This window comes from Tasmannia lanceolata, unplaced genomic scaffold (genome assembly GCF_043159265.1).
Source record: "Tasmannia lanceolata isolate RefF3 unplaced genomic scaffold, GAP_Taslan_0.1 ptg000015l, whole genome shotgun sequence".
Taxonomy (NCBI): Eukaryota; Viridiplantae; Streptophyta; class Magnoliopsida; order Canellales; family Winteraceae; genus Tasmannia; species Tasmannia lanceolata.
The window spans coordinates 61691916-61716847 of NW_027518692.1; the positions used below are offsets into that span (position 1 = coordinate 61691916).

At 37.4% G+C, this 24932-nt stretch overlaps 1 protein-coding gene across 2 annotated transcripts; it reads left to right on the forward strand.

Annotated features, from left to right (window-relative positions):
- The first annotated feature begins 2877 nt into the window (after positions 1-2877).
- LOC143892864 (uncharacterized) lies at positions 2878-23012 on the forward strand. 2 transcript variants are annotated; one of them, XM_077397773.1, is made up of 21 exons: positions 2878-3079; positions 3431-3751; positions 15068-15124; positions 15533-15560; positions 15667-15789; positions 16086-16197; positions 16416-16453; positions 16589-16642; positions 19200-19268; positions 19358-19474; positions 19593-19661; positions 19757-19836; positions 20005-20133; positions 20214-20490; positions 20573-20659; positions 20775-20942; positions 21153-21280; positions 21413-21551; positions 22005-22129; positions 22444-22631; positions 22722-23012. In XM_077397773.1, exons 2-21 carry the CDS (start codon positions 3657-3659, stop codon positions 22787-22789), a joined length of 2151 nt encoding a protein of 716 aa, XP_077253888.1. In that variant the 5' UTR covers positions 2878-3079; positions 3431-3656; the 3' UTR covers positions 22790-23012. The 2 variants fall into 2 exon arrangements, with proteins under 2 accessions (XP_077253888.1, XP_077253889.1); XM_077397774.1 differs by having other exon boundaries at positions 22444-22626.
- The last annotated feature ends 1920 nt before the right edge of the window (positions 23013-24932 follow it).

A 24932-nucleotide genomic window follows, 5' to 3' on the forward strand; every position in this document is an offset into this window, starting at 1 on the left:
GCCCTTTAAACTGGTCCCATATTAGGCTGGGTCTCACCCAGTCCCATACCTAGGCGGGCCCTACTTAGGACTGTAACAACAACACACCCTTTATGTAGTTCCATACTGTCCCTTTCACTTTCATAGGCCACAGTTGGAAGGGTTTGGATAATCAATTATGGAAGAAAATGAAACAGTTTCCTTGCTTGATCGTTGCTCAGTCTACCTTTTTTTCATGTCCTTATTTAAGGTAACCATACAAGTGGCTTGTGTCTCTGGTGATTGAAATTCTTAATCTAGTGGGCCATAATGAAATCTTTGATGCTCATTGGGTCACATCTTGAACAAATAATTCTAGCCTCTCAAATATAATAAGGGGATTTTTAGGGTTTTTAGTCTTTTTCGTTCACCAATTACTGTCGCTTTTGGCTATTGCTATTGAGGTGTTCGGATCATTTGTTCGTGTCGGGGCCAGTGGCGGCCAATGTACGATCTCATGAGGAGTTTCCATCACCATGTAATTATACATGCACAATGGACCCAAAAGCAGAAAAAACCATATCTCTTGTGATTTTGTTTCCCATGTCAGCATTTTAAGAAAATTGAAAGGGATTTCCTTTTTCTTTTCCTCCAGAACAATTATAGATCAGGCAAATCATTGAGTAAGCGGTGATTAGGTCTAAAAAAAAAAAGTAATTAGGTTTTAGGGAGGTGATATATCCACCCTTTTTTTAAAAACTTGGCACACTCCGGTGTAGCTATGACTCTTATCTATGACTGCAGAGTGGCTGATTTACTTCACATGGGAAGGATTCGACTGGCCTGATACTTGCGATGGTTGACAAGAATGACGGACCAGATCACCATATATGGAGTGGGTCCACCGAAGGCAAAACACCGGAATGTAAGGTAGCATCTCAGTGTATTACAATGAGGTGCCCCACTATGGCATAATGGGTCTCACCTTCGAATGATCCGAACCATCCATTTGGCATATCTTGTGTTATGAACCCGATTCGGTTTGTAACGGATTCGATCTTATTAGAGGGAAGATCACCCCTCGATCCGCTTCGAGGGAAGGATCAATCCTCTTTTGTGCGCAAAACACAACAACCACAGAGCAAATCCTACATATTTCTAAAATCTAAACAATTTTATCCCACCCCAAGTGTGTCCCGCATAAGCACTAACAACTTGCTTTGGATCTCTTATGAGTGAAAATCTTGCCAAATGCTAATGCTTACTTTTTCTCATTGGATATGGGCCGTCAAAAACTATATTGAGGTAATAGTTCACATTCAACAACAAACATATATATGCTAAGTAGAAATTAGGATAGTGTGATTGACGTCATATTAAGAGATCCAAAGTAAGGCCTATCAAATGGATATATCATAAGGGCTTTTTAAGTTATTAGAAGAACCCAAGTACTCTTTTTCGAATCCATAAAATAACTGTGAGAGATCTTTTTCCTTTTTAGAGAATTTTCAATTGATTCGGGCACCTGGGATCTTATGAATGAAGACATGACCTGTATTGACCATTGAATTTCACTCGTAGAGGAACCTTATAGAGATCGTATCGATTCTTATCAAAGAGACCGACCGTCCCAGCTTACCTACTGCCAAAAAAAGACTGACAATTCTAGTAGAATCGATAATGAAGTTTTAATCCTATACATTTGAGATCATGAATTAGTATCTATAGTCAATCTCTAAAATACTCCCAAATTTCTCGAACTTAGGATTATTGGAATGAAATATTTACGGAATCCTCATGGATTTGATCAAATCATAATTTACAGTAGTTACATAGTCATTTTCTATGGAACATTTTAATCAAAATGGCACAAGAGGATTAGTCTAACTCACCCGTTTGGGATTTGCTATGCAATTTCGCGGAAAGGCATTTCACGGGTCACCTTTACAGGAGAGAAAAGCTACACGGGCTCACTTCTTAGCAGATTTTATCTTATTCATTGAAGGTATCTAAGGTGGCTGATCTCTCCAACAAAAGTGAACCGCAAAATGTGTTTTCCAATCCCCATTTTTTATAGGAGAAATTGATAGACCACGACACCTTCAAAATAAGAAGTAGGGCTGCAATGCATCAACCAACCGAAAACAACATGGGTCGGGTTAAGAAATCATGGGTCTTAGGTAGGGTCGGGTTTTAAATTGGAAAAACCGACTCAATCTTGGGTAGGGTTGGGTTTAAAGAAACAAAAACCCAAAACCTGACCCGACTCATATGGGTGTACTGTGACTTTCTTAAATATCTCTTGAATAACATAGAAAATTATTTTCTAATATATTGATACAATTGTTTTCATTGAGGTGATCATGTCTATTATGTGAAAATATAGTGTAGAGATTTTTCATTTGTTTTTTTTTCCTACAATCTTTAAAATTAGTCACTATCCTACTACTAAAAAATGAAAACCTGACCCGAGAAACTATCTTGGGTAGGGTTGGGTTTACAAATCTTGAGTTTTCCTGTAAAAAATTAGACCCAGCCTGCCCAACCTAGGATAATTCTCCGGTAGGGTAGGGTAGGGTATGGTTTTGGAAAAACCCGACCCGCCCGACCCTATTATTATCTATATTAGGAAAATGATAGGGAGACTGAGAGTACCACCCAGCAGGGGACCTGCAATGAGAATATGCCACGAGTACAAACAAAAATTTTACTTTTAGATATTTTCCAAAATTTAAGGGGTGGCGCACGTCACTTGTGATGCGGTGGCGTGAATCAATTTGTTAGGTCATATTCTCGGTTTCCCTAGCATTACTCTTATTATTATTATTATTATTATTATTATTATTATTAATAAGAAGCATCTATGTATTTGTTCTCAGTAAGACTGGTCTTACCGTATCATCCCAAGGAGAAGTTCGAATAACAGCCAGACCGTGGAATCCAAAACCCAAAAGTGCGCGACAGTAACATAAGCCACAATACTCTCGAAACACATTTCCATCCCCCCTTCTCACCCCCATCAAAGATGAAGAATAACAGAGAAAAAAATTAGACTTTTTAGCCAAGAGGAGAGGGATTCATGGCACCTGCTACAACCAGAGAAGGACTCCCAAACTCTCTGGTAACCGAAACCCACTTGTCTTTTTTATTTCCCAGAAAAATTTCATGCTTCCACATCCATTTCGGCTTCCTAAAATTCTGACTTTTCTGCCCTAGCTACCTATTTTTTTGGTTATTGCCCTATTACCTTGTTAATGAAAGGAGTGATTTTATGAATTTTGTTTCTTAATTTCTTTCTTTCTCTGTTGATCAGGATGTGGCTCATTTTTTAGCATCTGTTGTTCCACCTAACTTCGAATTGGTTTACTTTTAAAAATGGGTCGTTTTCCAAATCCATTCTTTCCTTTGAGTCCAAGAAAAAGACCCACATTACACAATTTCATCTCTTGATCCATTTTCATTCCCTCTACAGTGGATCTCAAATAGACGAATGAAGTGTTGTTCTACAAACACCACGGTAAAGTTGGGTCTTTTAGACTGATAAGTTTCGCTGTTGGGAAAGTATCTGGTGTGAATATGATGGTTGTGTATCGTCCGAGGAGAAGGAATTGTGGAATTGAGGCAATTTGGGAAGGTTTAATGTGGGGTTGTTCTGAATCTTGACGGTGGCATTTGGAAGGGGAGTTCAGTTTCTCAACATGTCGGATTCAGTGGCGATGTTAGGTGTCATCGAAGCCCGATTTAATTCGCTAGAGTTGATTGGCCGAGGATCTTTTGGTGAAGTCTTTAAAGGGTAAGTACTTGATTTTGCCACTCTATTCTCGCTGATTGTCTTCTTAATGAATGCACTTAATAAAATTTATTCGTGCTTCTCACGATCATACCATGTTTGGACTTATGATCCTTCCAAGATCTTAATGAAGTTTACTTTTCTGGTGATTAATTAAAATCTGTTCTGTTACATTTTCGGAGAACACTAATTGGTGTTTTCTTTGAAAAGATGGGTATGTGAACCAGCAAATATCAATGCAAAACCCTGCATTTCTTTTGTTCTATTGCCATGGACCTGAGGAAGCATATGCCCAGAATGTATCTGATCGAAACCATCTTAAGTTATTCACTCACAATAGTGATGAGATTGCTTGAAGGGAAAAATCATGCTTTCGGTTATGTTATTAGTTGATGAACATTATGTTTAAGTAACAATATGATAGGCTTTTCACTATCGGAACAACTCAAGTGATATTCACAACATAAAGATCAATCGTGTTTGCAGTTATCATCTCACTTGTTTTCTCCTACTAATATGCATCATTGTGACAACATAAACATCGATGGGAGATAAGAGGAGCCAAAATCTCCATTGTTTTGGTTGAAATCTGATTGTGATATTAAATAACCGCAATTGCACGGATCACGTGTAGATACGGGTCAAACTCAGGGAAGAGAGTTTACAAATTCAACTCCTATATTTAGGCAAAGTGAACCAATATTCGAATGATTTCTATTAATTACCTATCTAATTTAATTAGATAACCAAAATCTAAAAGCCTAAATTAATTTGAAAATTTAATTTGAAAAACTAATTGGAAATTGTATAAAAGCCTTAATTCGATTAAAAGATTACTTAGGATTAGAATCCACCATGGGTTTGGATTGGATAATTAATTAAACTAATTTTTGTATTGAATTGTATATTTAATAAATCCGGTCAATGGGAAATAAGATCAATGGATGTCATTGCCCATGAGTAATTTATCAAAGACACACTCCAATATTAAAGAATATATGAGAATTTATAATATTTCATCAACATTTACACATACGAAAGGATAAAATCCAATGGCATGAATAATTGGGATTCAATATCATAAAACCCTATATACGATGTTATTTCATACCATTAGTTTTTAATCAACAATCTTTCTCCTTCCCCATGGCTTCATCTAAATCCTAAGTAAATTGTGTTTAGTTATTCATGGAGAAAGGGAAAGAAACAAAGAAAATAAAAAGTAGAATTTCCATTAAGAACTTGAAAAAGAAAAAGAAAAAAAAACAACTCTTATTTAATTGGAATTATAACAAGAGTACATTGAATTGAATTTGAAAATAAAGAGCAAAATAAGAAAAACTTATTCTTTTTCTCCTTCAATAGTTGAATCCTTGTCCTCCTTCAAGCCTTGATCTCGCCTTGGATTGAATCTTGGATGGTTGGATCAAGCCTCTTGATAGAAGATGATGATATGAGATGAAAGAGAGAAATGGATTCCTCTCGTTGATACGAGTCCAACGGATCCAACCACGAGCGAATTGGAGCTAAAACGAAGAAGTTATGGTCCGTTGAGGTTTTAGAAAAAAAAAAAAAAAAAAAAACTGTGAAGACGCGACGAGACTAGACGACCTTAAAATTCAATAATCATGGGAGAGAGTTCAAGAGAGATAGATATATAGGATTTTGGGTGAGAATGATTGCTAAATTAAGGGATTGAAAAAGATATTATGTGGAGATTAAAAAGCTAATCTTAGGAAACAAATGGAAGGACAAGATTAAGGCTTGAATGAGCTTTCTATATCTCTTCTAAAAAAGACATGGGTTACTTTCCTATTTTTCTTTTTTCCAAAGTTGTGTACAAAACCTTCCAATTATATCCTCAAGCAACTTTCTAAATGTTAGAAAGAAAATAATGGAAAGTTTCCAAGTTGAGGGATATGTGCATAAAACGACCAAATTGTCCCTATCATTCGAATGAATTGCACAAATGCCACAATTATTTGCAAATGACAAATCTACCCCTCCTTTGTAATACACATAAAACAACTAATAATTCCCTTTTCCCCTCTTGATCTCCAAGAAACGATCCAAGCCATCCAATTGACGGTCCACTATGTAAATTAATTACACCCATAAACCATTCCAATGAGATAATCCAAACCGTTGAATTCATGGATCCCAATGTGAATTTCAATCTTATCAATGGTTGCACTTCTTGCATCATTTTTGTGAGCTGATCTTAACCGTTCAATCGATGGTCAACAATGTAAAATTATTTGCACCTCACAAATCACCTCCATAAGATGATCTTAACCACACATTTAGTGGGCCTTAGAATAAAATTGCTTGTACCCCTCCAAATCATTTTCCAAGGCTATTCCGAACCAACCAATTGATGAACCATAAGTGATCTAAACCCTTCAAATGATGGAAAATTCTTTGGAATTTCATCTCTTTAGCTCCATTTTTCATGAAAATTCAAGAATAACCCTGAAACGCCAAAAACACACAAAATACCTTAATAGTACCATTCTAAACATAAAATATGCATGCTTTTCCTACCTACAATTCACACATAAATGTGTTCATCAAAATCCAAATGGGAAACTTGGCTTTCTTGGTAGACCTTCCCTATTTTTTTGTGTTTTTTCTTTAAGGTGAGTTTTCTAGAGACCCTACCTCACTAAAGCATCTGACACTACTTTTGTATTGGGAAGTTGGGGGTGGCTTCTTTGTCACTTATATGCACGAGTGGCAATCTATGCTATACTAATTGGTCATTCTTACTTGCTCTTGGCCATTTTGGGCCAAGATTAAGAGCTCTTATTTCCCTCTCTTGGCTATCAATTTGGAAGAGGACCTTTTTAAGGGCATGTTGGATACTACATGGCTTATCCAAGATCTCTTTGTTATGGCCTCAGGTGTGCATAGTCTGTTGGTACTTGAGATACTACCTTATTGGAACCATGTGATATCAATAGATAAGCCCACATAAAAAATTCATGACATAAGTGACAAAGTTCAGAACAAACTTTGGTTTAAATGATTTGGATTCCTTTTCCATTGACTGTGGTAATGTATTTATAGACAAAAGTAGCAAACGTATCCCATATTTGGGATAGTAAAAGAAGAACAAATATACAATTATGGAACCTAATTGAAGGTGAAAAAAAGAAAGACAATATACAGGGAATAAAATATTGCCTAATATTCCTTGACAGGATCCATACAACTGTATGGATTCAATCATTTCCTAATACTCCCCCTCAAGTTGGAGTGTGAATGTTAAGCACACCCAACTTGCGAATGAGTTCATGGAATTTCGCAGCACCAAGAGGTTTAGTAAATAAATCAGCAGGTTGTTGGTGAGTAGGAATGTAGGCTGTGCGAAGGAGGCCCGCCTGAAACTTTTCTCGAATGACATGGCAATCGATCTTGATATGCTTGGTGCGTTCATGAAAGATTGAGTTGGCGGCAATGTGCAAGGCAGCCTTATTGTCACAAAACATTGAGGCGGGTTGGGAATGAAACACTCACAGATCGCGAAGCAGATAAAGAAGCCAAGTGACTTCAAAACAGGTGGCGGCCATTGCTCGATATTCGGCCTCAACAGATGATGTAGAGACTGTGCTTTGCTTTTTGATTTCCATGAGATTGGAGAGGAACCTAACATGATGCAATATCCGGTGGTAGATCTCTGTGTTTCTCTACAACTGGCCCAATCAGAATCGCAAATGCCCGTAGTTGAAGAGGGCTAGAAGATGATAAGAGAATGCCTTGAGCAGGAGATTGCTTTATATACCGAAGGAGACGATGAGCGGCATCCAGATGTGGCTGTCTACGCTTGTCCATAAATTGGCTGAGCTTTTGCACGGGAAATACAATATCTGTTCGTGTGATTGTGAGGTAAATTAGACGGCCAACAAGACGACGATAGCTGGTAGGATCGGCCAAGAGATCACCGTCCAATTTTGTTAAGTTAAGATTCTGTTCCATAGGAAATGTTGCTGATCTAGAGCCAAGAAAGCCACTATCTTCCAAGATTTCGAGTGCATATTTGCGTTAAGAAAGATGTATGCCTTGCTGTGAACGAGCAACTTCAATGCCTGAGAAATATTTAAGATTTCCAAGGTCCTTTAAGTTAAATCGATTATTGAGAAACTCTTTGAGAGTAGTAATTGTAGAAAAATCATTTTCGGCAAGTATGATATCATCAACATAAATGAGCACAGCTGTAAAAGAGGAGCCAGAAAGCTGTGTGAAGAGGGAATAATCCGACTTAGATTGAACAAAACCGGCATCTATTAATGCGGTGGAAAGTTTGGCAAACCATTGACGAGATGCTTGTTTAAGGCCATATAACGATTTATTAAGTTTGCAAACCCGTGTCTCCTTCTTTCGAGAAAAACCAGGAGGTAATTGCATATAAACTTCTTCCTCTAGATCGCCATTCAAGAAGGCATTGTTGACATCTAACTGATGGAGATGCCGTTGTTTGATAGCAGCTATAGCTAATAAGGTACGAAGAGTGACTAATTTGGCAACAAGAGCAAATGTTTCTTGGTAGTCCAATCCCTCCATTTGACTATAACCCTTAGCAACAAGGCGTGCCTTGTAACGTTCAATCGATCCATCAGAGTTGTACTTAATATTTACACCCATTTGCAACCGATGGGTTTTTTGTGAGAAGGCAGAGGCATGAGGGTCCAAGTCTGATTGCCCTCAAGGGCCCTTATTTCAGCCGCCATAGCTTCACACCATTTGGGATCACGAAGAGCTTGTTTGAAAGACTTAGGTTCTGTGACAGAGATTGCTATAGAGAATGCCTGGTGAGAAGGGGAAAGACGATTATACGATAAGTATTGAGACAAAGGATGAGAAGTACTTACTTGAGAACTGGCTGTTGAGGAAGGCGACGGATTAGGGAGAGGTTGCACAGCCAAAGTACAATGATAGTCCTGGAGATAACTCGGTGCTTTAGTTTGTCTTTTCGATTGGCGTGGAGGTGGGGGAGGGGGTGGAGGTGAAGCTGACGGCGTCACATTAGGTGGTTCATTGTTGATGATGGGTGTCGTGGACATAGGGGATTCAACACAATCCGACACTGGCAGTGGAAAGACGATGTCTGAAGATTCTGTAGGAATCTCCTGAGAGGGGAATATGTCTTCATGAAATATAACATCACGGGAGACAAACATAGTTTGCGTCTCGAGATCATAAACCTTATAACCTTTGTGACCATAGGGACATCCAAGAAAAACACAACGCTTGGCTCGGGGATCAAATTTGGTTCTTTTCAATGCATGGGTTGAAGCATAGCAAAGACATCCAAAGATCCTTAAATGAAAGTTAGACGGTTTCTTATGAAATAATCTTTCATAAGGTGTCTGACCGGAAAGAACCGGTGTAGGGATTTGATTGATTAAGTACGCAGTGGTGAGTATATATTCCCCCCAAAATTTAATGGGAAGATTAGCTTGAAAACGTAATGCCCAAGCAACAGTAAGAATGTGACGATGTTTACTCTCACGACTCCATTTTGTTGTGGAGTGGCAACACAACTTTGTTGATGTAGCATTCCTCTTTCAAGAAAAAAATTGGCCATGTCAAATTCTACGCCATTGTCGGAGCGGATTTGCTTTATCCTCCGGTCAAATTGGGTTTCAATTAATTTAACAAAAGACTGAAGGATAGATCTAGTTTCTGATTTGTGTCTCATAAGATAAACCCATGTGCTACGAGTGTAGTCATCAACAATAGTAAAAAAATAACGTGCTCCACTGAGCGAGGCAGTTTGGTATCCTCCCCAAATATCACAATGGATTAAATTGAATGGTGCAACAGAGGTAATAGAGCTCACTGGAAATGGTGCACGTGTCTGTTTGGCAAGTGGACAAATAGAGCAATGGTGTTCATTAGAAACACGTAATGTTTGAGATAAGAAATGAAGACACTTATTTGACAAATGTCCTAAGCGTCTGTGCCAAAGGTTCAAAGGAAGAAACCGAACAAACAGAACTGCAGACCATGTTAGTGGGACTCAAGAGATAGTAGAGGCCATCCCGCTCTCTACCCACTCCAATCGTCGTCCTCGAAGACCGGTCCTGTATGACGCAAGAATCTGAATAAAAGATTAGTGAGCAATTGGACGTTTTAGCAAGTTTACTAGCAGAGATAAGGTTAAAGGTAAAAGAAGGTACGCATAAGACATTCATGAGGACTAATGAAGGTGATAACACAACTGTACCCACATGTGTAACAGGGGCATGACGTCCATCGGGTAATTTAACAGTGGATGAGCCCAATGTAGAAACTGATGTAAGGAGTGAAACAGAGCTGACCATATGGTCTGTGGCTCCAGTATCGATAATCCAAGAAACCCGATTAAGGGACGAGGACAAGCTCAAAGACATACCTGCTAAGTTTACGGCCAAATGATTGCTACCTTCCTGATGTGTCATAGCACTAGCTTGCTTCTCCAAGATCAGGAAATGTGAAAAAATGGCTTTGCTGCAACAATAGTTTCTGACAAGCGAAGTTTGCGTGAGCACGAATAGTAACCAGAATGTGGAACTCGGATGATAACATTGTTGAAATCCGAGCGGAAGTTAGCTGGCTGTTACCAACAGAACGATTTCAATGGCCAGGAATGTGACCAGCAGATATGGTGGGTAGCTGTTGAAGTGTTTCAAGATGGATGGTTGCAAGCATGGAAACCTTAAAACATAAAGGGATGATGCAGAAACAATTGGGGAAAAAAAATCGAACATGAGATAACCTTGCTGTTGAAAATTTAAACAACAGGATTCAAGGAGTTTTGCAAATCTTTTGGGAATAAAACTGAAGATGATCTTTTGATTTCAGATTTCGTTTATGAAATCAAAGAAAGACAAGAAATTGTGAAGGACGAGGCAGATTCCATCTTAGGAGCTGCAAAAAAATATCATGTAAGTATGTGAAGACATCACAAGGATTCTCTTCATACATCAAAGAGAAAGAATGCGTGGCGGAACTTGAGCCGGAATTTGTCTCCACAAATGAGGAGAAAAAAAGTTTAAAGATCTGAGTGCAAACAAAAGAGATGTTTGATACGGTAGCAAATGAGTACGAATCCGTTTCTGAAACACGATATCCCAGAGAGATAATGAGGGATACAAGAAGATCTCTTTGCAGACAATTAAAAAACAGGAAATGGTGGGAAATTAAGAAAATGGCAGAGCCTTACCTATGCTCTGATACCATGACAAAGTTCAGAACAAACTTTGGTTTAAATGATTTGGATACCTTTTCCATTGACTGTGGTAATGTATTTATATACAAAAGTAGCAAGCGTATCCCATATTTGGGATAGTAAAAGAAGGAAAAATATACAATTATGGAACCTAATTGAAGGTGAAAAAAAGAAAGACAATATACAGGGAATAAAATATTGCCTAATATTCCTTGACAGGATCCATACAACTGTATGGATTCAATCATTTCCTAATTATAAGTGAAAAGGTGTGAATGCATAATAAAGCGTTAAAATTTTCAGGAATATATGTCTTCATTCTCAATCCCATCCAAGGTTCTGAAAATCGGAATCGAATTGTTAATTGTAAGATTTTTTTCAGATTTATATATAAAAATGAGAAAAATATTAAAACATATAAAAATATAAAAAATAAGAATAAAATGAGTAATTATCTATTTTCCATTTGAAACTATTAAATTAAATATAAAATTCCTTGACTAGTAATCCGAAGCACATACCATATTCATCATACAATAAATCACTAAACAGAGCACAAACTACATTCATCATACAATAAATCATTATATAATTTATCACAACAGTAAACAAATCACATACTCGAATCTATAATAATCATCATACAAAGAAATGTCAGCGATAGACAAAGCATATTGAAATGTTTTTCATTTTGAAATCACAATTAGTTCTCAAAATCCTAAACAGACAGAATCGAAAAAAGAATTGTAAAAATCGAATGATTCAAAGTCGAATTGGACTTGAATCGTACGATTTTTACGAAAACGATTCTTCTTCCAATTTGAATTGTTCAACCCACGATTCGATTTGAATCGTACGATTCAAATCGTAAATCGGACGATTTTAACAACAGTGATCCCATCGTCCACATTGTCTTCATCCTTGCATGGGATGCCCTCACCATCTTTGCCTTCCTCATCATACTCCTCTTCTCCATCTATGAAAATAATACACGCCTTAGACTTGTATCCTTACTTTTGTCTGCGTAATGTGCACAATTGTTAAAGCTTAAAACATTGACCAGTGTAGATTTAGAAGGTAAACTTTTTGTTTAAGAAAATAACTTAAGATGATAATCTAGAAAGTCAGAACTATACTCACTTTGAGGAGCGCTACTCTTTCTCCTCTTAGTCTGAGAAGTTGAAGTAGAACTCCTACTAGTCATTAACAATCAAGATAGTGATGGTGGCATATCACTTGGACGGTTGGATTAATGTCAAGACCATTAGACGACTTAGGTTGCTCCCAATAAATTAAGTGAAATGATTTCAACACAAAATTGTTTTGATACATGACGCTCATGTTTCTTGTCTTTTATATTTAAAGAGCTGTAAAAGGGTTTTTACGGTCCCCAAAAAGCACTTACGTGACAATTAAATGCTAAAAAAAAGATACATGAGCGCATGTATCAAAACATAGTTGTGCTGAAATCATTTCCCTAAATTAAATGAACTTTCCTGAATGTGGTATCGTTATTCCGAAGGAAATTAGGAAAACCCTCATTGCCGAGGGTTCTGTTTGCTTTTTTTTAATGATAAGAAAAACAAGAGAGAAATGACCTTCAATTGGGAGGGTCAAGGCCCATAATACAAAGGAGTATAAAGTATGAAGGCTCGTCACACCTCGAGAGGCATATGATCATATACAATGATACTCCCCTTGGACACCCTATGGGCAAGTGAGTCGGCATCCTTGATAGTTGAATGGTAGGTATGCGAGAAGGTGACCTCATGCCCTCAATGTGATGAAGAATCTCCAAGGGAATCCCTTTCAACTTTTGGCCCAACAAATCACATTTAAAGAGCCGCCTTTGACGATCAAGGAGCCAAGGTTCAACATCATCAACATATAGGATGCAAAATCTAAGAGCAAGAACCTTAGCTTCGTTCGAGTCAGTGAGCCCAATCAGGCCAGAGAAAGCCTTTCTCACTATACCATCATGATCCCTAAGCAGGCAACCTAACCCAACTGGTCTTGGATTCCCAATGCTAGACTTGTCAAAGTTCAACTTAATGAACCCGGGGGGAGTTTTTGTTTCCCGAGGGGGCTAACAGGGAGATGGATAGTCATTTGCAACCGAGTTTCTATGAATCACGTCCCATGAGAACTTGAGGACTCTGAGTGCCCACTCATCTCCTTAACGGCTGCAAAATCAGCTACTTGATCACATGCATTGAATGAGTCACCCCTTTGATGATACGATGGTTCGTCCCATTTTAGATCTGCTAGAGAATTGCCGACATAGCTTATAGAACCTTGCCTTTGGAGTCCCAAGAGCTTAGGCATGGTTTTAGATTTCCACCAATCCAACACGAAATGACCAAAATGCTTCAATTTCCATTCCCACCGAAATGATTCCAAAAATGAAACGCAAAACCAAAATTGTTAGTTCATTAGTTATATATTATATTAGTACGTGCTACATAATTATAATCATATGAATTGCACGTGAGATGTCATATATACTGAATTATCAGACATGTGCGGCAGCCCATGTCACTAGATGTTCGATGTTATTAAACCCTTATGTCTTTCTGTCTTGCTTATGTGATGGTTTATAAGTGTGTATTTGTGTTTATTCTAGTATTTACTGAAGTTTCATATTAAAATTCTATCATTTGCATATGTTTCCATATGTTGTTGTGATTTTATAGGATTTCTACTAACATTTCCAACTGAAACCGAAACGTTTCCGTTTCCATCTCCGTTGCGACCGAAATTGAAATTTAAAACCTTAAGTGTAGGGCCATGACTCAATCATTTTGTTGATGTGCTCTGAAAATGCATAGCTGATCTCAAATAAGGAATTCTAATTTCTTTGTTTTATGTTACTTTTTGGAGTAGTCATGGGAGGTTCTTCTCTTATGTTATTTATGCACCGAACGATGAATAGTGTTTTTCTCTAAACTTGTTTAATATGCATGAATATGCATGCACTGAACTAGTATATTCATTATAGGCTACTAGAGTTGTAGTAGTAGTACGCATTCAAAAGAAACTCCATCTCTATAGTCTATAAACCGAAAAGATAATCACCCAGTCATGATCCTTGGATGCTCGCCTAGCTGCCTAGGTGATTGCCTTTACACCTTCGTAGCGCTATCGCTTTGTTGCCAGATCAATGTGGCAGCCCAGTGAATGACTAGACATAGAAAAGGATTTTTATTTAATAAAAAATTTAAACTGTCAATTGGCAAACTAATTACTTTTAGGAGCTGTTTGGATACGCGGATTTTAGAATCTTGGATTTCCTCAAAATTGTAGATGGGAGACGTGAGAAGGAGACCAGCCATTTCGCTTCTCTTTAGAATCTTAGATTTTAAGTAAAAAATCCAGGTTTTAGAAATCTCTCCCCCATCCAGAGATTTCTAAAACCTAGAAGAATCTTGGATTTTAAGTAAGAAATCCAGGTTTTAGAAATCTCTCCCCCATCCTAAGATTTCTAAAACCTAGAAAAATGGGATGATCTCCTACTCTCTTGCTGTTGGAAAGAAGGGCGAGAAATTAGAAAACAACGGCTGGTTTCCTTCTTCTCTCGTCTCCCATCTACGGATTTGAGGAAATCCAAGATTCTAAAATCCGCGTATCCAAACGGCCCGGCTGTTCTGTGAAAATGTTTATCTCCCCTTTATGTCTTTTAATAAGTTCTAAATATTGAAGTATGGCTTCTGCTACCTTTCTAATAGTTTTTCTATCACATTTATCATTTATGCATATTCATAAAAGGAAGTTTTCTGATGTCACTTTTGATAGTAAATCTGCAAACTTACAAGTGTTTGCATAAGAAAAAAACTGGAAGTTAATAGTCGTGGCTATGGAGGTCTTCTGATCTCTGTCATTCAAATTATAAGGCTTTCAATTATATGATATTTATAACATTTTAGTTGTTGCACTGTATACGTAATAAATAGTTTGAGTGTCATTTGTGGACGTCATATGATTTCTCTCATTTAAATTATAAGATTTCCAACTGTGTGATATTTTATAACATCTTAATTTTTGCACTGTGATAATGTTGTCAATAGAACTCCAATTTATGGTTTTCTGGTGGCATTCTTGCATTGCAGGCTTGACAAGGAGCTGAACAAAGATGTTGCTATTAAAGTTATTGATTTAGAAGAAGCGTGAGTATATCTTGGGGAAATTCTTAAGATTTTTTTTTAATGATATTCTTAAGGATTTTTTCCTAGCAATAGTTCTATCATTAAATTAATATGTGCATTCCTTGCGTAATTAAATAGATATATGCATTCTTTGCCCTTAGTCCGACATTTGTCGGATTAACGAAGAATGAAAAGATGGATAGATGGACAAATTGTTGGTTTTGCCACACAACATGAATTGTTGGTTAAAACCAAGGAAGCAGGATTCTTCCCTAGGAGCCTTGGATTCCTGCTTTCGATTCCCGTTCTGGCAACCTTGGTTAAAACTATATCATATGCATATAAAATTTCTCACATGTTTATTCTTGCATATCCCCTTGTATTCTATGGGAAACATGTAATACTTGCTTTACTTTTGGTCTTTTGTAGAGAGGATGAAATTGAAGATATTCAAAAGGTACTCAAATGCTTGACTAAAAATGAGAGCACAATTACAGTGTTATATGTGATTATATGGTTATTTAACTTATTTTACTGATAAAAGAATTTTTTTTTTCTGGCAGGAAATCTCAGTTCTGTCCCAATGCCGATCTCCATATATCACTGAATACTATGGCTCCTATCTCCACCAAACCAAACTATGGATAGAAATGGAATACATGGCTGGTGGCTCTGTCGCTGACCTAGTAGGTTACTACAACATTGACTTACTTCTATCTATCCACCCTGTGGATTTATGCACTTCTTTCTATTTGTGAATCTTTTAAGTTTTAACACTATTTAAAAGCTCCCTGAAACATTTTCCATCTCGTCCAAGTTGACTCAGTTTTACCTTGACTGAGTCCGAGTAAATTTCATCTGCATGCATAAATACATCCTCTTTGAAAGTTGTCCTGGCAAACTTCTAAGTCTAAGAGGTGGATAGATTTAGTTTCCTTTAATGAGCAATTCTTGGTTGCTAACTTATACTGCTTTCCTGTAGCTTCAAACAGGTCCTCCTTTGGATGAAATGTCAATAGCATGCATTTTACGTGACTTACTACATGCAATTGAATACCTACACAACGAAGGAAAAATTCACAGAGACATTAAAGGTCTGGTTCTATTGCATTCGAATTTCTAGCTTTCAATATATACTATCTTCCTCAGGAGTTCATAATTATGAACTCTTGGATATTTTCATGAAAGAGTAATGAAAGCTTTGTTGTTTCTTATCCAATTTATCTATGATGGACCCTTTGAATGCAGTGACTTTTCTTCTTCCAAATTGTTTTACATACTAATAAAAAACTTTTCTGTAACTTTTTAACAGCGGCGAACATCTTGCTGACAGAAAGTGGAGATGTTAAGGTTTGTTAATCTATTTTGGTAATGAAAAATAGTATCATTAGTCAGCACTAACGGAACAAGTTGATATACAGAATGAGTGACATTGTCATGCACTCATTTCCATGTGCTTATGTTTTTTTACCAATTATGTAATAGGTTGCTGACTTTGGGGTTTCTGCACAATTGACACGAACAATTTCCAGGAGAAAGGTCATGCTCTTACCTTCTTCAAAGTAGCCATTGATTAATTGGTAATTAAAAAGGTGATATTTTTTCTTTTTTTGGTCTGTTAAATAACCATTTAGTTAGTTTCATTCACCTAATGACTTATTGTTTTGGTCTTTAATTTGATACATGCAATTCACAACTTTGGTGGTGGATGCTATCTTCTTTAGTTCCACTGCATGAACCTTTTTAAACAATGTTGAGTATGTTCATGCTTAACTAAATCTCTCTCTATCTTGTCACTCAAAACCTGGACTGCTAGTTGCTTGTAAAAGCTGTTAAAAGCCATCTAGCTGTGATCCGTATGTGTAAATCTACTATTGTGCCGCACTTATAGCTTTGGTCCTTGACAGTTGATGATGGAAATATTGCAACTATACATGCTTTGGTGTGGTTGAACTTGCGTGTTGTATGAAGCAACTCTAGGAAGATATTGGTACATTGGGAGATCCTAAACATAAAAAAATAGTGTTTGTGTTAAAAATTTCGAAGTTCATTGGTACATTGGGAGGTCCTAAACATAAAATATTAGTGTTTGTATTAAAATTTTGGAAGTTCATTGTTGATCAGATAGGATGTGATGTTTTTTCTATTCTTTGGATTTTTTTTCTCTTTTCTGTCACAAAAATTGGCAAATGAAAATGCTGTAGTAGTGCAGTATATACTTAGTTTTCTATTCTCTAGTCGTTTTTTTTCTCTGTACCCTCTCATGGTGGAGTGGCCAGAGAGACTGACTATTCTTGATCAACTTCTGTTTTGAGGATTATGCTTGAACATTTGCTTTGTTGTCTTTTCTTTTACTTTCAGCTCGGTTGAGGTTTTTCCTTCTCTTGGTTCTTAATAAAGCACTTGATTATCTAAAAAAAAGAGTAAAATAAATGAACACGTTATCCTAAAATTGTTGTACCCATATTATCAGTAAAATTTTCACATGCTGTAGAGACTTGAAATACCATTTACTGAGGTGGTCTTTAAAATTTCAGACTACTAAAACTTGCTGTTTTGATAGTCTTCTTTGTATTAGGGTTGTATATTCTCTATTCTTCTTTTTGTACATATTGACCATCTTGGTCTTTTTAATGAATTTCTTCACCATGCAAAAAAAAAAAACCCTTGCTGTTTTGATTCTTGACAACAGTGCTCCATATCTGAAGAAGGCTGATCAGGTTTCCCAGCTCAAACCACTCGGCATTCCAGACTGGGCTTCCAGTAGTTCAACTCAAACCCCACTTCTCTTTCTCTGGCTTTGAGATGGGATCTCATTGGTTTTCGTTGATCTAATCTGCACCTGAATGAGCCTTTATATTAGATAATTGAAATTTTTAAGAGTAGCCTTTATATGTTAGTTAAGGATATTGATTTTTTGCATTCCTCTTTATTCAGAGCAATTTTCTATATTTACTTAATCTGCATCTTGAAGACAAAGTTGTCCTTCCACATTCTTATCAGAATTTCCCTATGTACAAAGTTCCATCATCCATCATTCATCATCCATCCAACATACTAATTCAAATCCCAAGATCACAAATCAAGTTCTAGAAAAAAAATTAAATGTTGAATTTTACAGGTATAATTTTTTTTCCTTAAAATAATTAAATTTAATAATTCAGACATTATGCCATACACTATAAATTTCAACAATTAGTTTTTTACCTTTTTTTTTTAAATTGGAAAAACAGATAGTTTCTTACCTTGGACTTCCATTCTGACTGATGCCTAGTTAGTAGTTAGCTTAATTATTTCACATCATAGAAAAGGCCCTAAAATGGTTTATAATTAAGGACTGAAAAAATGCTTCCTTAGGCAGTCCAGTTTTGCATCGAGTTGCATTCTGTGGATTCCAATGTGGAAAGTAGTTAATTAATCTCATTGCTTATAGTGCCCTATGTTCTAGACCTGAAGTTCTTGTTGCATGTTTCTGGTGGAAGACCTATTCCATGCATCGAAAGCAAGCTATATTGCACATAATGTCGCCTAATAAATCTTGGAAATCAAAATTTGTAGTGTGACAACCAATCACGTCAATCCCCTTCCACCTGTTTGTCACATGGCTTGTACCATTGTGCTCCTACTCGCATACCACATCTTGCAGTTCAAGATTCTGATATGCTACCCATTTTTTTTTTTTTGAAAGGTAATATGCTACCCATTTTATTACCATGGAAATGACCCTTCTTTAAAATCGCATGCGTCTTCTGATACATTCGTGTGTAAGTTGCAAAGCATTAATGTAATAATGAATAGAATCCCTTAAAAATTTCAAAATATTTGCTATCAGTAAAGAATACCAGGTGTTAAGTTATCATGAAGCCCTTTTCATCCCCAGTACTTCCTGAGATTTGTTTAAATATGTGTACTTCTAGGAAAGTTGTCTTGTTTGGCTGTAATAATATGGATTAAAAACTTTCTGATTTTTTCAAAGTTATATAGCACGAAGGCCAGTTTATTATTGATGGATGATTTTGTGATGAGCGGCAACTAATTTGATTTCCATGTCAAAACTTTCAGTACATTGTTTACTAATATGTCGAAACCGTGGCAGACATTTGTGGGAACCCCATTCTGGATGGCTCCAGAGGTAATTCAAAATTCAGATGGATACAACGAAAAGGTACTTATCCATTCAATTGCTTTAAATTATTCTATGCTTCATTGAGTTTTGCTCTACTTAGTTATATGTACAGCTTTTGCTTCATGCAGGCAGATATTTGGTCTTTAGGCATCACCGCCATTGAGATGGCAAAAGGGGAGCCTCCATTGGCAGATCTCCACCCAATGAGGGTCCTTTTCATCATTCCCCGAGAAAACCCACCACAGGTAATTTCCTTGTGGTGCTCGAAACAGATTATTGTTTGCTATTTATCATTAGAGAATGAGTGAACTATCTATTGAAAAGTGTACTGTTTCAAGAACAGCTTTTTTGTGTGTGGTGCAGCTGGATGAGCATTTCTCCCGCCCTATGAAAGAGTTTGTTTCCTTATGCTTAAAGAAAATCCCATCGGAGGTAGTTATCTATTACCTTTGCATTTTAAATCTTCCCTTTGATTATGATTTTAAGATAGTTTTTATACTTTATCTCCTTTATCATTTTAATTACAGAGGCCAAGTGCCAAGGAACTTCTAAAGCATCGTTTTATCAGGAATGCCAGAAAAAGTCCCAGGCTTTTGGAAAGAATAAGGTGCATGCAATGACTATTATCCAGTTATCTTTGTTCAAAATGTTTTAGACAAACTGTAGATAATGAATTTTATTTTTAACGTGAGAATGGTGATACAGATAGATTTATGCATTTTGGAATTTCCCCAAGTTCTCATTTGAACACCTTTTCTATTTATTTTTGTGACAGAGAGCGTCCGAAATTCCCTGTAAATGAAGGCATGGAATCCCTGAGAAATGGTAATAATGCCCTTGAGGATGGATCTGGCACTGTCAGGGTTATAAAAGATTCAAGAGATGAAGAAACTGTTCAAGCCAGGTGCTCCATTTACATGGATTACTTTAGCCTTTTCTGTGCCATGGCTCTATTTTTCACTGACTTATATCAATTTATATTAGTCATGGAAAGGTCCCGAGAAATGCAAGCTGGGACTTCAGCTTGGGTGGGTCCCAAGGTACAGGAACCGTGCGCAGTGCAGTAAGACCACCTCAGGTTGCTGGCACAAGAGAAAAGAAATCTGATGTCCCATATAGTGGCATTCATCCAAGAAAAGCTTTAGATAGTGGAAGCAAATGGTTGCCTGCCTCTGGAAGTGCAGTTCATGAGTCATCAGTAGATTTTTCCCTTGAGAAAGATGTGAGAGGTTATGAAAGCCGAGAGAATTCTCTAGAAGACGTAAGGCTTTCCTTGTTGGAATTGATCGGCTTTTTGTAGCCATTCTTTTTTTTCTAATGGCGCTTGAAATGCTCAATTTCAGGGGCCTATTAGTGGCTCGGGAACTTTCATTGTGCGATCTCCAAGAGTAGTGCAGACATCTACAGTGATTAGTGAACAAATTTCCACAGTATGATTATCAATTCTTAAATTGGGGATTTTTTTAAGTGAAATAGGATGCTTGGGCACATTTCTTATGTTGTGGTAGATGTCTGCTTGACAAGATTTCTGTGTTTGTTCTGCAGTCTAGCGGCAAATATGCTTCTTTTGATGACATGCCTACCAGTGGGACTGTTGTTCTCCGTGGCCAAAACGATGAGTCTGATATTCCTCGAACTCCAAAGTCCAGACTGGGAATCCAAGAAAAAACGTCAAGTGCTTCACATGAAGACAGTGCAGCCAACCTTGCTGAGGTTGTTGCTAAGATGGATTTAAATTTTGGTTTCGGTTTTTTTTTTTTTTTCCAAAATTCGGCCGAAATCCAAAATGTGCAGATTTTGGTCTGAAATTTCCGGCCGAAATTTAAAACAATGGTTGCTACTCTTTGTGATCATGGGCACAGTATTGGTAAATACCGGTTCATTGTTTTTTGTAAATGGCATTCTTGGTTTGCATTTTTGCAGGCAAAGGCTGCATTGCAAGGAGGTTTGAGGAAGCGAAATGCCCGAGAAAGGTTTCCATTGGGCAAGCTTAGCAAAGATGGGGAAGAAAATAAAGTAACAGAGCAAAAAAACAGCTCTGGCTCATCCAGGTACATTTTAACTTCTTCATACCTTACAGTTTCATCATTTGTTTCTGATGATCTATGATGCAAGAACTAAAGCAGAGATACCTTTTTGTTCTGGGTTTGATTCTTTACTTTGTGATGCAAATACTGTCCCAGAGATTCCAGTGAATACTTTGATGTGCAAAAAGTGCTTCCAAAATTTCGCCAATTAAATGATGATGAAGGTTTCGCACAAACTTCTGCGGCAACATCATCTCCCGCACTATCATTGTTGCTCATTCCTTCACTGAAAGAGGTGAATACAAAGAGCTATGATTATTCATATGCATCTTCGCGTTCCAATTTTTATGTGATCATTTTGTTACTACTTTTTGGTTCTGTTTGGTTTTTGAGGAAGCCATGCTTTTCCTTGTTTCATTTAACCCCATGAGTATATCCTAAAGTCCATGATGCTGAAAACCCGTTCTTGTAGTGTATTGTGTTGATATCATTATCTCTGGCACTTGTTTTTTTGTGAAACACGGTAAATTTCTCATTTTGAGGAGGATCCTGAGATCTGCTTTTCCAAATTAGTTTTACCATTAAGAACTATAGCAGCTTCTGTCTGTAGCTTGATGGGAGAATGGAAGATAAAGTTGACTAACTACTTTAAATGTGTTTTAACCCATGTATTTGCTTCAATGAATTGTGCAAGCTTTCAATCTGAAAAATGTTAACCAATAACCCTCCTCATCACAAATTGCATAAGGCTATTGGTGACGAATCAGAAGGATCAGCTGCGCACGTTGTGTCAGATTCACTGATGGATCTGGAGCGCATTACACCTGGTTCGTGTGAAGTCCTTGTCAGCCGGTTGCTTCAACGACTTGGAAGGTCCACCCACTAGTCCTACCATCTTGTCATTTCTGTCCATTCTTGATTGATCATTATAATTGATGGGAAATGATATCAGCACAACCATATTTTGATATTTTCACAAACCATCTTGCCTTTTAGTATTTAAAGAGCTGTCAAAAGGTTATTTCATTTTCCAAAAAGCTCTCACAAGCCAATCAAAGAAGAAAAGACAGCTGGGTTTGTGCAAATATCAAAATATGGCTGTGGTGATAACATTTCCCTAATTGAATCTCTTGCTTTTTTACCAAAAGTAGAGAGCATCACAAAACTAGTTCTACCAACTTTTGCAGCTCAACGGAACCCCCCTTGAAGGGGCTACAGGAGCTGGCGGCACGGACCATTGTGAAGAGCGCGGTTCCTCATTATGATGCAGAAAGTGCAAATTTGGAAGCAGCGGAAAAGAAGAAACAATTGAATTTGGATCAAACTGAGAATCCGAGTTTAAGCCCGCTTGCAAGATTCCTTCTCGCAAGGTCTGGTGAGCATGTTTCACTTGTCTCTAATCGACTATTAGCAAATCGTAGAACAGTAATGAAATGAGCTGCATCTATTTGGGTGATTTGTGCAGATGGCAGGGCCAAGTTTCTCGAGATCTCAGCTTGGTTTAGGTGTGTGGTTTACGACGGGTGCGTCTGAAACACGTGTTTCTTTGAGCATATTTATTTTGATATGCTGTACATATATCATTATAAAACTTGTATTATCTTTTCTCTTTGGCAGCAGCATTGCTGATCATTTAAGGGCTTTTCTTTTTATTTTTTGGGTCTTTATTGTTTTGCTCTCAAATTCAGGTGATAAATGTGTCCTGACGATTTTGTGAAAATTTTAAAAGATAAAAGCAACCGAGTTTGTAGTCGGACATGCTAATGATTTGGCTGTTCCTCTTGTTCAATCGGGCGCTTCTAGAGATTCCTTGTTTATGGGCATTGTTTTGCCACCTGATGTGCATCTGTAATCCATTTTTTCATTGATCTATATTACCTTAGTCGGGAAAAAAAAGGTTTTGTAGTTGGACATTATAGAATCCTCAAACTGCTCAGTGATCAATTAATTAGTGGATGATCCAGACCATTGATTTGTTGGGCCCCAACTTAATTAGGATATGCACCAAAAATCATCCCCACAGGATGATCTTAACTCTGCACGTCTACTGTAAACCTCTACGCATTGGCAAAATAGGAGCACCTTTTGGAGATGATTTTTTGGGCATGGCGCGGGGCCCAACAAATCAGCTCCAAAAGGTTGATGAAAAGTTGAAGGTAGAAGACAAGGCAATTTTCTTATTTTTCTTTTGGATCAATCTTGTGACAACTTTATTGTATGGGAAATATATTGTGTAGTTAGAGGAAGTCACATCATCGTTCTTATCCCATGAGATGCAGAAGATACACGTTCTTGATGGGAGTCAAGAGCATGTGATGTTTGTTCACGGTGAGAATCAAAGAGGAAGGTCGTCAAACAGGGGATCAAAAAAAGGCTAGTCAAGATCCAGGGTGAGCGGAAAGGAGGTGCAATGTTATCGTTACAAGGAATATGGCACATCAAGTGGGATTCTCCGAAGCAAGCTTATATGTTGGATAACGGTGATACGAATAGGGTGGTGGCCATAATAGATGAGCAGACTGAATAGGTTGAAAATGTTCTCACAGTCTCACTAAGTAATCACACTTCTCCTGGCGAGTAGATTTTAGATTCAGGTTGCTCTATTCATGTATGGTCCAAGAGGGAATGTTTTGATACGTTTTAGGAGACAAGGGCATGTGTAGTGTTCTGGAGTGATGGGTCTACTTGTGACATTACGGGAGTTGGAATTGTAAAGATCAAGATGTTCGATAGAGTGATTCGTACTTTAGGTATTGTGGCTTATGTCCCAAAGATACGGAAGAATCTAATATTAGTTGGCCTGTTGGACTCCAGGGGTTGCAGGTATTCAGTTGCATGTGGAGCCATGAAAATCACACGTGGATATATGGTTCTGATGAAAAGAGAAAAGTGTGATGGATTATATCACCTAGTTGGGGACACGATGACTAGTGTTCTTACGATCTCGATGGTTAGTTGAAAACGGAGTGGTAGCACGTGTATGCGTAGAGTCTCTTTCGCAATTGGTGCAACGGCGAGTTTCCAGGTTGCATGTGATGGTAAGAAGGTGATAGTGGTACTTGCATTGAGATGGATGGAATGAGATCCTTCTCTAGGGTTGACTGAGTGAGTTAACAGGTTGGAAGCTACACATGTGCATTGGCCATGTTAATCAAATTGCATGAGTTATAACTAAGATGATTTGATGGTGTGTAGCTGACACTTTGGAAGGCCAATGGTGATTTGCAATAATGGCGGACCGATGGGGACATCAACGAAAAGTCTTCAAGTGGCTGGAAAACAAGCCAAGGTGGAGATTGTTGGGAAAGTGCATTGTTTCCTTGTATGGAATGCAATAGTAGAAACAAAGATCATTTAGATTTTAGAAAAACCTAGATATAAAACACACTTCTCTTGAAAGAGAAAGATGTAGGAAGCTAGTGGTAGCTGTAGAGAGAAACTGAGCGTGGGTATGTTGGTGTTTTTAGGAAAGAAGAGAGAGAGAGAGAGAAGGTGTTTTTCTTTTTCGGGTTTTTTCTCTTGGGTTTCTTTCAGATTTTCTCAGGTTACTCTCTTGTACTATCTTGGGTGAGAGGGCAAGGAAAGAGTTGCGGGTTCGTGGGTTTGGGTTTAATACATTGTAATCCTTGTATATTGTTTTTCTCATAGTGGAAGATCGTGTTCTCGCCCTAGATGT

Excerpts from the sequence above, each read along its gene's own strand:
- LOC143892864 (XM_077397773.1), top strand. The coding sequence starts at position 3,657 with ATGTCGGATTCAGTGGCGATGTTAGGTGTCATCGAAGCCCGATTTAAT. Across the intron at positions 3,752-15,067 it reads TTTGGTGAAGTCTTTAAAGG|GCTTGACAAGGAGCTGAACA; the intron begins GTAAGTACTTGA and ends CTTGCATTGCAG. Across the intron at positions 20,134-20,213 it reads GAAGAAACTGTTCAAGCCAG|TCATGGAAAGGTCCCGAGAA; the intron begins GTGCTCCATTTA and ends AATTTATATTAG.